The sequence below is a fragment of the Tinamus guttatus genome, unplaced genomic scaffold (genome assembly GCF_059628265.1).
Source record: "Tinamus guttatus ecotype Peru unplaced genomic scaffold, ASM5962826v1 Tinamus_guttatus_pri_ptg000927l, whole genome shotgun sequence".
Taxonomy (NCBI): domain Eukaryota; kingdom Metazoa; phylum Chordata; class Aves; order Tinamiformes; family Tinamidae; genus Tinamus; species Tinamus guttatus.
Genome location: NW_028289461.1, coordinates 1,599,583 through 1,612,261, shown reverse-complemented (window position 1 = coordinate 1,612,261; position 12,679 = coordinate 1,599,583). Strand labels below are relative to the sequence as shown.

At 45.3% G+C, this 12,679-nt stretch overlaps 1 protein-coding gene across 1 annotated transcript; it reads left to right on the top strand.

Annotated features, from left to right (window-relative positions):
* Window positions 1-2,709: 2,709 nt before the first annotated feature.
* On the top strand, window positions 2,710-12,083 carry AMER3 (APC membrane recruitment protein 3). The gene is made up of 2 exons (XM_010217816.2): window positions 2,710-2,838; window positions 8,958-12,083. Exon 2 carries the CDS (start codon window positions 8,979-8,981, stop codon window positions 12,081-12,083), a length of 3,105 nt encoding a protein of 1,034 aa, XP_010216118.2. The 5' UTR covers window positions 2,710-2,838; window positions 8,958-8,978.
* Window positions 12,084-12,679: the final 596 nt, after the last annotated feature.

Below are 12,679 nucleotides of genomic sequence, written 5' to 3'. Positions count from 1 at the left end.
ACAAAGCCCCTGAAACTTGGAGATTTTTCATCACTGGAAAGGCTTTATCTGAATCATGACGTTTGGGCATCTCATCAAGGTCTGACAGAGATCTCCTCTGACCCCTTCAGGAAAGGAGACATTTAGGAGAAGCAGGGACAAGTCCACAAGAGCTACCCCAGTCCCTGAGGAGCAGAGCTACACAGCCCTGGGCAATGGAGAGAAAGGAACTACCTAAAACACTGCTAGAGCAAAGAGCTCTTCTGCAATGCTACCAACACCAGCTGCTAGCCTTGAACCAGCAAAGTGACCTTTGGCTGACTCTCACGTCTACTAGCATTTCTAAAAAGCATTAATGCTATTTTGAATAAAGAGGACTTCAAAGGTTTAAAAGGTAGAGGTTCCCAAAGCCAGCTCTGCAGAGAGGGACCTGGGTGTCATTGTGAACACGTTGAACATGATGCAGCAGTGTGCCCTCGTGGCCAAGGCCAATGGGAACCTGGGGTGTGTTAAGAAGATCGTCTCCAGCAGGTCGAGGGAGGTGATCCTGCCCCTCTACTCAGCCCTGGTGAGGCCACGTCTGGAGTATTGTGTTCAGTTCTGGGCTCCACAGTACAAGAGGGATGTGGAGCTGCTGGAGAGAGTCCAGCGCAGGGCCACAAGGATGATCAGGGGCCTGGAACATCTGCCCTATGAGGAGAGGCTGAGGGAGCTGGGCCTGTTCAGCCTGGAGAAGAGAAGGCTGAGAGGGGAGCTGATCAGTGTCTATAAGTACTTCAAGGGAGGCAGTGAGGAGGATGGTGCTGGCCTCTTTTCAGTGGTGGCCACCGACAGAACTAGAAGAAATGGCCGGAAACTGAAACACCAAAAGTTCCCCAGGAACTTAAGGAACAATTTCTTGACAGTGAGGGTGCCAGAGCACTGGAACAGGCTGCTGGGAGAGGTTGTGGAGTCTCCTTCTCTGGAGATCTTCAAAACCCCCTTGGATGCAGTCCTGTGCCACGTGCTCTAGGTGACCCTGCGTGTGCAGGGGTTGGACTAGATGATCTCTAGAGGTCCCTTCCAACCTTAAGCATTCTATGATTCTATGAAAGCCAGTATCACTGCACAGCAAGGTTTTATCACTACCAATCTGGTAGCCTCATTTCCCCATCATGAAAAAAGGTTTCTCCCTATACTTCATACACAGATATTTCATGCAGAATCAAAAGCATCAAATCCACTTGTAAGTAATGTAGCTGCTTTCGCTGCATTGAGGTGCTTGCCAGAGCTCCTGGGATTTACGGTAGCTTGCTGCTTCCTCCCACCAGTCTTTCAGTGGAGTCATACCAGGGCTTTCCTTGGACTGAACCCCAGGGGTTTCCAAAATTAAGCTTTCCAGTCTCTACCAACAAGGCTTAAAGCCTCTGGCTTTAACAGAAGCTCTCTGTTCTGTATTCTTTTAAGCTTACCTAGCAGACTATTCAGCTTTCGAAGTCTGCATAGCACGAAGTTGCAGATCCTTTCCTTCCCATCTCCAGGGTTCAGCTAAGGCCAGCTTGTTGAGATCTGGTAGCAGGTCAAGTTTTTGTTCCCTTTCTGCTGTCACCTGAGAGAGCACAGATCAGCCCTCTCAGTGATGCACCCTTCTAATCGTGTGGGAGCGCTCAACCTTGGTGCTTACAGAGCTGGAGGACTTTTTAAGTGTCTGCTTAGTGCAGACTGGGCTTGCCTGAACTTGCTCTGTCCCGACTGTCTGACCCCTGCCTGATTACTGCCCCAAAGCAATCCTGATGTCAGCCCCACAAGGAGAAGGATAAACTGCCTGTGGATCTACCAGTGTACACACACAGCACTGCAGGATCCTACAGTTCAGCTCTAAAAATGCAGCTCACCAGAGAGCTACTGCAGTGGATTAACCCACTGCTTTATATATACACTTCTGCTTTTAAGAGGCTCCCTATGGTGTCCTCAGCAGAGATGTTTCAGCAATCAGGAAGGAGAATCGGATGTGGGGAAGGATGGTCAAGCACGAACCACGAAGAAAGGGCTGGGGCAGGGAGGCCAGCACTGGGCTTCCGCGTCCTTAAAGCTCTGGTACCTGCAGTGATTATAAACACTTCCATGACAAGGAATGATGGTAGAGCCTCAGATTTTCACTGCACACTGAAGCACAAGTTAGATGACTGCACGGAGAAATCAGTAAATCATTTTTGGTGAATGAAATATGAGGCAAACACCAGGCATTCTAGCTCTAGGCAGCAGAAACATTCACTCTCTCCCCTGCCAGCCAGTTTGCTATCACATGAGATCACCTCTTACATCAGCATTAACAAAAGCCTTACCAACTACTTCTTCACAGGGTGGCACAGTGTGAATATACTGCATAGTGAAACATCTCACTAACCTACAAGTATCTGTTAGGGCTGTTTTCCCAAATCCTGGTCAGAAATAAAAACCTGGGTGAGAAATGCAAATATATTGGCTGTGCTCCTCCCTGTATAACAAGCTGTCATATAGAGAGTAACCAAAATGCTGGCTCGGGAATCCCAAGCTTGCCTGCTGGATTTTTTCCCTTTAGAAATAGAGGCATTTCCATGATACCAAGCAGTTGGCTGAAAGAAGCGTCTTTGCTAAATCAAGATACATGTGGAAGTCGAGAATCTATGTAGGGTAAAAAAAAAGCTACAAGAAAGAGAAATAAGGGGGTGGGGATGAAGGAAGGAGGAGGAGGGAAAGACAGCGGGGTGGAGAATAACAGTGGAGAGCAGCTGTGGTCCAGCCCCTCTGACTATGAAAAGCATCACAGGAGCCTCTGGATAAAGACCAGCCGCAGTAGCAAGGCTAGGAGGGAGGATTTCTGCTCAGTGATAAAACATGGTGAGTAGCATTTTTGTGCTTTGCCTTATCGTTTGCTTTGGCGCAGTGGCATCGGGACTACAAGGGACTAGTACTTTCGGTTGATTGCTCATTTTTGAAGGTTTGCTTTTTATTTATTTTTCCATATGTCTGACCAGTGTGTACCTGTGTTCGCAAAAATGCACATTCAGTCTCCTTTTCAAGTAATATATTACTGAAAATGGCCAAAGCTGGCAAGTTAACACTTTGCTGCCTGATACAACAGGCTGCCGGGCATGACAACTAATACATGCACTGTCTCCCTTTCAGGTACACAGCAGGAATTTCAGCTGCCTTCCCCGGCAATAGAGTAATGACTCGGTAACACCCTGTGCGGGAGTTTACACTGCTCCTTCATGACGCGCAGTAAGAATCTTTCAGGCAGTTACAATTCTCTCAGTCTCAGTATGGCAGAAAACTCAGTGAGGTGCAGAGGTTTTGGCAGAGAAGGTGCCACCTTTTGTCACGGACTCACCCTCCTTCCGTCCGTGCTGGTGGGTGCTGCTCTTCCCCGGGCGATCCCTCCTGTTCGTACGCACCGCCACTGCATGCTGAAAGCAGAAACGTGGTTAATGTTACTATGAAAATGCCTTAGCTTTACTTCAGTGGGGCTTAACTGAAGGTTCAGACTTTCCTATAGCACCCCGCTAATAAGATTAAGCTTTTAACTACACATCCCTCTAGTATTCTGCTGGGGAGTATAAGATTTTATTCTGTGTGCTCAGGGGAATTAAGATGCAAGAAAAGCAAGGCAACGTACTTTTTCCTGGTTCCTAGCAGGAAAGCCATTGCCTGACCTAAATGTAGATGCAAATAATTGGGCATGCTGGGCTACCCAAGGGTGATTAAGGGGAATGACAAGATAATGCCACCAATGCTTAAGGGAGTAGTACTCCGAAGACAGGCATGATCTCAATGCAGGTTTGTGTGTCACATAGGTTTATATAAAAACAACCATTCTTGGGAGTCATGGGTGTCCCTGATTACATCTTCCATTGTTTCCAGGCTGTTCTTTTCTGTTTCCTGATGGGGATAAGCAGAGTAAGTAGTTCACATGGGAAGATGAGAACTGCTTTAAAATCCTCTTTGGTTTCCATTGTAAGAACTTTTACATTCATTGGCTTATGCGAAATGGTATTACAATAACTGCAGGCAGGATATCAACCCCCTTCAGCAAAGAAGCTGATTTATAATTAAAAATGCAACTAACAGAGAGGATATCTGTTATATATAATCACTATTCCTAAGCATTTCCAGTATTAAATTTATCTCCTCAGTTAGAGAGTAAAGATTCATGAAAGTAAATAAACAGTCTTATTCCAAAAATATCCCCTTCTTTCCAGGGCATAAAACCTCTTTCTTATGCACTGCTAATTGATTAGCTCCAAAGCATTAAAAATTAGCATCATCCACGGATTTTGAAAGGAGCCATGTTCTCAGCTCGGCACACTTGGCTGTTTATGCGTTTTAAGACTGGTGCTCAGCAAAAATCCTGCCCAGGTTAAGTAGCCATGGGAAGGGAGCCTTGGAATTCACCCCGGGGTGCTCAGTCCTTCTCCCTTCCCCATGGTACAATTTCTTCATGAAATATTTTATTACCTATCATTTGAAGGTGTATCCATTTTAAGCACAATACATATCCAAATGCACAAACCAGATATATATTTCAAGGAAATGTAAATATGCTACTGTTTGGAGAGCTGGGGTAAAAATTTCAGAGGTAACTTTGGTGCAAAGGATCTTAAGTAAGTCCTATTGATATGAAGCCACTTCTGAAAAAGGGATATTGGACTCATTCCAAAATTGTATCTTAAAACATAGAAGCTGTGGACATAGAGCTCCTTCTTTCTTTTTTAAATATGAAAAACTAACCAGTACAGAAGGTTTGTCTGCTTTTACTTAACAGAAGCAAAAGGAGGGAGGCAACACTAGACTCCAAGCGGTATGCAGAATTCTGCTTAACGGGAGAGCAAGGCAGAGCTTTCAAACAGGCCTTTTTTTTTTTTTTTTTAAGAATGAATGAAATGAAAAGGGGGAAGAACACTCCTATCTATCTCCTCTACGAAACAACTGCTGTACGCCAAATTTCTTATCTCTAACAGGGAAACAATTATACGTAAATTGCACATAAAAAAAGCAAGTAGGAGTAGTCCAAATCAGACAGCTGATAAGATTTTGGAATAACTAAGTCATAGTTACAGTTATGGTTGCAAAAGCAATTTTGAGCCCAAGTTGCAAAAGCTAGAGAGTTCAATCTAAATTTCCTCCTTGTAATGCCTTTTTTTTCCCTCTCTGCACCATCGGTGAAGCCAATGCTCTTAGTTTCTCAGTGGGCTGATCTTCCTCGAGTTACACCCAAGAGGACTGGCACTTTAGCTAATGGCAGATGAAAGTGAAATACATTTTATTTTTTTAGATATTTTATATTTTCTTAGAAGATGACCTAACCAAAAGTTTTCCACTGTGAGATAAACTAAAATGACACCAGCCCGGAAGTCAAAGGAAAACTTTGTCCAAAAGGAAAATTGTAAGAAAATCCCACAAAAGATCCCAAATCCCAGTCTGGCAGAAGGCTTTGGGGGTTGTGGACACAGGCAAGTGTGTCCTCCTCTCTTCTCTGACCCACATGTTGGTGGCAATAGAGAGCTTGACTTGCCACCCATCCATCTTCCTCCTGTGTCCTACTGTGTCCAGCTCCACCAGGCTCTTCTGAGGCCTCCTTGTCTGCTCATCTGGACTTAGGTAGAATTTAGGACATCTGAATATGGCTCCTATTAACCAGAACACTTAGCTAACTCAATCTAGTTCAGCTCCTCATAACCCAGAACTTAAAGCAATTGCTTTGGCTGTCCTAAAACTGAGCCTCTCCAGCATACAGGCATGTGCTCACCTTCCTCTTCCAAACCTGCATTTTCCTTTACTTTAGCAGATGCAGTAAAACCCTTCAGTGTTTGCGAGGAGGCTGTCAGATGCTGTGCACAGATGGTGTACTTGACCATCAATTACCTCTGCACTTTGTGAGCAGCATTATCCAAATCTATGCCAAAATCTTATTTCCATTATACTCTAAGCCTGATCTAGTAGCCTGCTTAGAGGCTTATAAAAGTCTCAGAGTGAGCAGCAATTATGATCAAATCTAACAAAAATGCACCTCCCTGTAGATGGAGTTTCTTAAGGCTTCTGCATTTAGGATCATGGTAAACCACAGTTAAACTGTAGCCTAGAAGAAGATTCAGGGATGTGCTCCATGTTAATGTGGTTCCATAAATAACCCTATTGTTGCCAAAAAGGAAACCAAACAACAAAAATGAAAATAAATTCAGGACTTGCTGAAAATGTAACAAGTCACCTTTAATAGACTGGTTGCCTATTTCCACAAGATCCTCTTCTTCGGAGTGAATTTAATCTTCAAAATATATTTCCTTTGCAAAAGTGGAAATCAGCCCCTCATAAACACTTTACCTCTGTGGAAGAGAAGACATATTCCAAGTTAAATATAAGAGGAAGATAATTAAAAAGGAGCAGAGAGAGACAAGAGTGCAGATGAGTGCACAGGTCAAGAAATCCCAGAGAAGATGTACCATTTTATGAATTCCCAGAATCTTGTTTCCCAGAATTTTCATTAGTTTTACATAATCACTGGGGGGGATATATTGTGACTTTCCCTTACAGTATTTTAAACTGAATCTAACATCTCTGATACCCTTCTGAGGTTAGTGAAACAACCTATGTCCCTGAAAAAACAAATTCTTTGCTCTGACAGAAAAGAAAAAATAGTATAATGGCATAGTCCATTAGAACATGCAATGGTAAATGTATTAACATACATAGAAAAGAGCTGCATTCAAAAATATTCCTGTTCTGTATTTAGCAAGATGCATATCATGTGAAGATGAATGCCCAGTAATTACAAAACAGCATCTGGAATGAATATTTTAATAATCTGCAGTCTCTGGTGATTTGTTCTTAAGAGCTGTAAAAGAGTTGGCTGAGGAGATCATCCCTCTCTTGGTGTTCAAATGTAATAGAGCCTGGAAAAATAGGAAGGATTCCCAAAGTTGCCCCAGTGTTCAAACAAGATTAGTAGGATGACATAATGAACTAGATACTAGCTAGGCTGGCATAAATCCTGGGGGAAATGGAAAAAAAGAACAAGAATATGAAGATGATGGTTTTATGCAAAGTCGTTAAAAAAAGAAGTTTGTTTTTTTCCTCATCAAATAAAACTCAAAAGCAACTATACAGATGCAAAAGAAATCTATAAAGTGTCTGCCTTTGTGCCTTAAAACTGATTTAACTTGAGGGCAAAGAATGGCTCTATCAGGATGACCGGTGGCAAACATCAGTATGTCTTCCATTACTATATTATATGTATTCTCAGTACTTATGTTGCTCAGGGCATTTGGGCTTTCATGTTAAATCTATCTAAGCTATAAAAAGAAAAGAAAAATTAAAGAGGAAATCACGCCATGCCTCGCAGCTTCCAGATCTAGTTTGCAAACTGACAGTTTATTGTTTTCCTTGTCAAGGAGACAGGTTTCAGACTAAACTTTTCCCTAAAAACTACCTGCTGAAGTCCTGAACTTTTAGCTTTATGAAGTTTCACTCTTGATTAAAAGAAAAAAAAATATCCATCCCTAAAAAGCTTCCTCAGGCAGCAACAGAGGAATGTTTATTTCATCCAAGTGCACATTTTCCTACAAACATGATGCTTGCCTAATGCTCAGGACAGGCAAAAAGAGCTGCAGGACTTAGGGGAGCTTTCCTGGGCAGAGCGTTCCTGTAACATTAGCAGTGGCCCCGTCACAGCCCCGGAGGAGCTTCCTGCAGGCTCAGGACCTACTGCTACAAGTGCAAGGGACTAAGATGTCAGGCCCTTAACTTGGGGGGTATTAATAGTTGGTATAAAATCTTGTGTCAGCTCTTTCTGACCGTTTTCCCAGCTCTGCTGGAGTTCTGCACTGTAAATTTCTCCCTAAATCACACCGTGCTTTTCAGTAAAGGAATGTAATCATGTCCCAGTGACCTATTTCTAAATATGCAGAGCAGGTTTTCTGTAGCTTCGGTGAACTCCAGATATCTGACAGCGTAGTAAAAATGTTTACTGCCTTTCATTAGGGCTGATCTGCAATACTACCATGTAGACTCAAATGCAAGCAAACGTGCCAACCCCACAGACATATTGATAGACCCCTCCTCTATCACCACCCACCATGTCTTCCACAGCATCTAGACTCTTAACGTACAATGTTCCTACTTCACCCTGAAGTTTTCTGTCATTTCCTATTGAGCTATACTGAGCAGTCAACATTTGTAACCACCTGCCATTCTGCAGCTTTCCTGAGAAACGTCTGTTGCTGATGGAGCAAGTGGAGCTGACGAGGAAGTGCTGGGGGTGAGACTCACGTGGGACACAAACCCCTTCCCTTCCTGGGGTGCTGCTCAGGATAAGGCTGTTTCCAGCAAGCCCTGGCAATCAGGAAGTCTCTGGAGGCTATAGGCAGAAGGTGATATTTTAAGAGTATGCAAAAGCCAGGCTTAGCGCTGAATTTAAAATCATCCTTGCTGATTTAGTACTGGGAGTTTTAACCCTGCTTCCCACCCAGCAAGAGCCTGGCTCTTTCTCCAACAGCTTTTCAGGAAGTGCCTGGTTCATCCCTCACCTATCCTTAGACAACTCCACTGATACACCTGTGATTCATGCTGACATAAGGCAGGAAGAATCCCATGTTGCGTGTCTATGATATAATTGCTAGAAAATTAAAAGCGCCATAGCTAAAAAAAAAAAAAGTATGGACTACTTAAATGTATAGAAACATAAAACAGATTCAATATTAAGTCATATAGGCATAGAGGAAAACTGGCAGTGGCGCAGGTAATGCAGTGTCCTTAGAGGCTAGGTAATCAATGCTCAGTGAAGATTCTCTCTGCCACTGCCTCAGAGTACTGCACTGGTCTTTGCAAATCCAAAATTACACTGCTGTCATAATTAACTGCGATTTTTTCTGTCGTAATTAAGTGGTAGCTTTTTGACTTGATCTAAACACTCACTGGTAGCCACCAAGCTAAGTTGTATTTTTGTTCTTTTGTTTTCTTTACAGAAACAGATGTGAGGAAGGAGGATGGAGCTCAAGAGAGGCAAAACCTTCATAAAATCCAGTGTGCAACATGAGAAAGCACCACTGGTGCATACGACACCTATAAACAAGGATGATATGGGAAAAGAGAAAAAGACAATCCCAGAGGGACACCAGAGTGAATCTGAAGTCCTAAAGGCATGTTTGGCCACACACAAGAACTACAGGTTTTCTAGCAGAGCAGCAAGGAATGGGGCTGTTGAACACAGCTTGGAAAAATCCTCTGGCTCTTCCTACAAAGTTGTGCGGAAGAGTAAAACCCACGAGTGCGTTGCTGAGGCCGAGAAGGCAGAGCAGTGCGGCCCCAGCAGCAGAGCCCCTGAAGAAGGTTGGTCTGGAAAGGGAAGGGGGCGGCTCGTCGGCAGCGTCAGCTTTTGCGGGGTGCCCAGCGGCGGCAGCAAGAGCGAGTGTGCGGTCAGCCACAGCCGGTCCGCATGCAGCAGCCAGCAGATGATAGATTACAGGAACTTTGTGCCGCAGATGCCTTTTGTACCCGCTGTTGCAAAAACCATTCCTCGGAAGAGGATCTCCCTCAAGAGATCCAAGAAAGGCCTCAGAGATATATTTCATATAAAAAAGAATAAAGCAGATGGTTTCACCTTCTTGGCTGAGAAGGACAAGCCTCTGCCCTCTCCAGGCTGCAAGAGGGAGCTGTCAGGGCGCCTTGCAAGGTATCTTTTCAAAACTGGGGAAGCATTTGGAGGTGACTGCTTGTCCCAGGACTGCTCGGACAGCGAGCTGCAGTCCGACTCTTCCTACGACTACTGCAACACTCTCTGCGAAGACGTTGCCTCGCTAAAGAGTTTCGACTCCCTCACAGGCTGCGGGGAAATCTTCGCTGACGAGAGTTCTGCTCACCTGGAGCTGGAGACCAGCAAAGACGTTCTGGTGAGACGAGCCAAGCACAAAGACAGCCCTGGCATGGGCTCCTTCCAAGGCGGTGTGGAGCAACTGGCCTCTCCTGGCCAGAATGAGACAGTCGAATTTGCCAAGTTTTGGGACAGCATCAACAGGTCAGTGAGATTACATCAGAGTGCTCTGTTTGATAAGAAGCTATTGAAGATACCCAGCCCTGATGTGGCAGAGGCTAAAAGCCAGGCAGCTACATCTGTGCCAGACCTCCAGGTGTCACCTGAAAAAGATGGTGACAATTCCAAAGAAAGTTCCCTAGAAACAGGAACACCGAAAAGCGACAACCAGGAATCCACATCCACAAGCGATGAAGGCTACTATGACTCATTCTCTCCTGGACAAGATGATGAAATGAAGGAAGCTCAAACGCCAGGTGTCCCCAGCAAATTTCCAAGAGACAGCTACAGCGGGGATGCACTTTATGAACTCTTCTGTGACCCAAACGAAGTGAAAATTAACCCAGTCCTAGATGATGACTTGTGCACATCCGAAAGTGTTTCAGAACAAGCCATTGAAATCCCTCTGTCCATTTACAGCTTCCATGTTGGAGCAGAGGAAAACATGGCTTCCCAGCCAGCTGTAGACATTATCAGCCAGGGCTTTTTTCACAGCACATGGAAAGGCAAAGAATGTTTGCTAAAGCTCTGTGATACTGAACTTTCACTAACCATGGGGATAATGAACTGGCTGCGAAAACATGCAGGGCTTGCTTCTTCCCCGGGCCCTCTTCACAGTCCTCAGTCACGGCCAGGAAAGTCTGATGACACCATGAGCACTCCGAACTCCAACTCAGAGCAGAAAGTGAACACGGACACTCAGCAGGAGAAACGAAGCATGAGAGAACCTGAGACATGTAACCTGCAGGTGTCTCTGGATGAAAGCAAAGAGGCAGCCCAGGTGTCTTCAGTCAACACTGCTGAACAAGACTACAGCCTAGATGCTTGCCCTAACACCTCTAACCTGGATATCCAAGAAAGGGAAGGAAATCACCCCAAGGATTCACCTGCAATGTCTGCGGCTTTGGAAGCCACCAGAACATCACATTATGCACCACGGTCACACGCCAACGGAGATGCTCTGCAGGTATCATCAGTTGAGAATGATACGATGACAGTTTCAAAGGGATGTGAGACCCCCGGAGAAGGAAGAACATTGACAGAAAGTTTGAACAGGGACACTGACTTCCAGAGCTCTGAAAACCCTTTATTAAATGATAGCCAAGAAATAGAGTCATGTTATTCCTACAAGACTGCTGCCACCTCACCCCTGACCCCTCTGGAAAGGGAGGACAAAAATAAATCAATGTATCACTCGCTGTCTGTCTCCTGTGACAAGCCACTGCAGCCACTTCCCCTGGGACACTTCCAGAGCTACATCAGCCCCACACCAAAGCAGAGCAGCACCAACATCGTGCAGCTCTTGGAGCGCTGTGTAACCCAAGTGGCATCCCTAAAAATCAGCTATGAAAACCAGCACCTGGAGGACAAGTGCTTCATAAATGAAATGAACAGTATCATTTGTAAGATGTCGCAGTACCAAAACAAGTTACTGTGGCAAAATGAATGCAAGTCCCTTGTCCCAACGTCAGACTACTCCAGTCTCCCTTGCACAAACCAGTTTCACAATTATGAAACAAGTCTCAGAGGCACCAGCATGTATCACTTGAAGCAAAATGGAGAGCAAATTTGCTCTGAGGATCAGGAAAGTACAGCAAGAATCCTAGATGAGATCACTAGAAGCAAGTTAAATTTCCAATACGCCCAGCTAAATAATCAAGCCCTCTCCTATCTAAAAGACCTCACGCTTGACCTCAGCTCAAGCGATTCTGCCCCTCCTGCAGCTCTCAGCAGGCCAACATTTTTAGCTCTGTTTAATTCTGTCTGTTCAGAGCTACCGGCTGACTTTTCACAAGCCTCACACAGCACCAAGTTCTCCCTGGCGACATCCCTGCAGGCGGAGGCCAGGCAAGGCAGCGCTGGCGTGTGGAGCTACGCGGAGGCCCCCTGCACAGCACAGGCTGGTGGCAGTGCCCTGTCCCCGCGTGCAGAGCCCGCAGCCCCGGACATGGCACCGCAGCGGCCGGGGGAGCCATCCGTAGCTGCTCGCGTGGAGCAGGTGAGTGCCCACGGGAAGTCTGAAAGGAAAGGTGAGACAAACGAAATGTCTGCTCCCCTTTAACAGTGAGGCCTGAGGCAGGATCCTCTGCTAAATACTGAGGGCTTCTCGATGCTTTCCAGTTTCTTTGCTCTTAACATCTGCTTTAAAGTGGCAGGTAAGAGTGATTAGAATTTAAATTCCAGCAAAACAAGGGCCAAATATCACCAGCATCTTATTCCCTGAGTTCTGCGAGTCCCAATATTTTGCCCAGATGCAGCGAGAAGCGAATTCGGGTTCTTTCCAAAGTGACCTGCTGGTCTGCGCTAAGTGCATCTCAACCTGGTAAAGGAAGGGTAGCTTGAAAACCAGGCAGAATTTGTGAGGCAACAAAGCTCTTACCCAAAACGAATTTACACAATAATTAAAGTGGCATTTAACACAGACTTAAGAAATTGCTGTGGTGACAAACACTGCCATGTGGCCGATTTCCCTACCCAGTATCTTCTCGCCTGCCCACATTAACAGATGGCTTACAGGGTTGCTGGGAATTTTCATGCATTGGAAGGTGACTCAGGATCTTTCCTCACTCATGGGGGTGGTGGGGAGCACCCCGCACACAGCAGCGCCCTGAACATCATGGAGGGAGACATCATGGCAATGCCCAGGGCTGGCGTGAC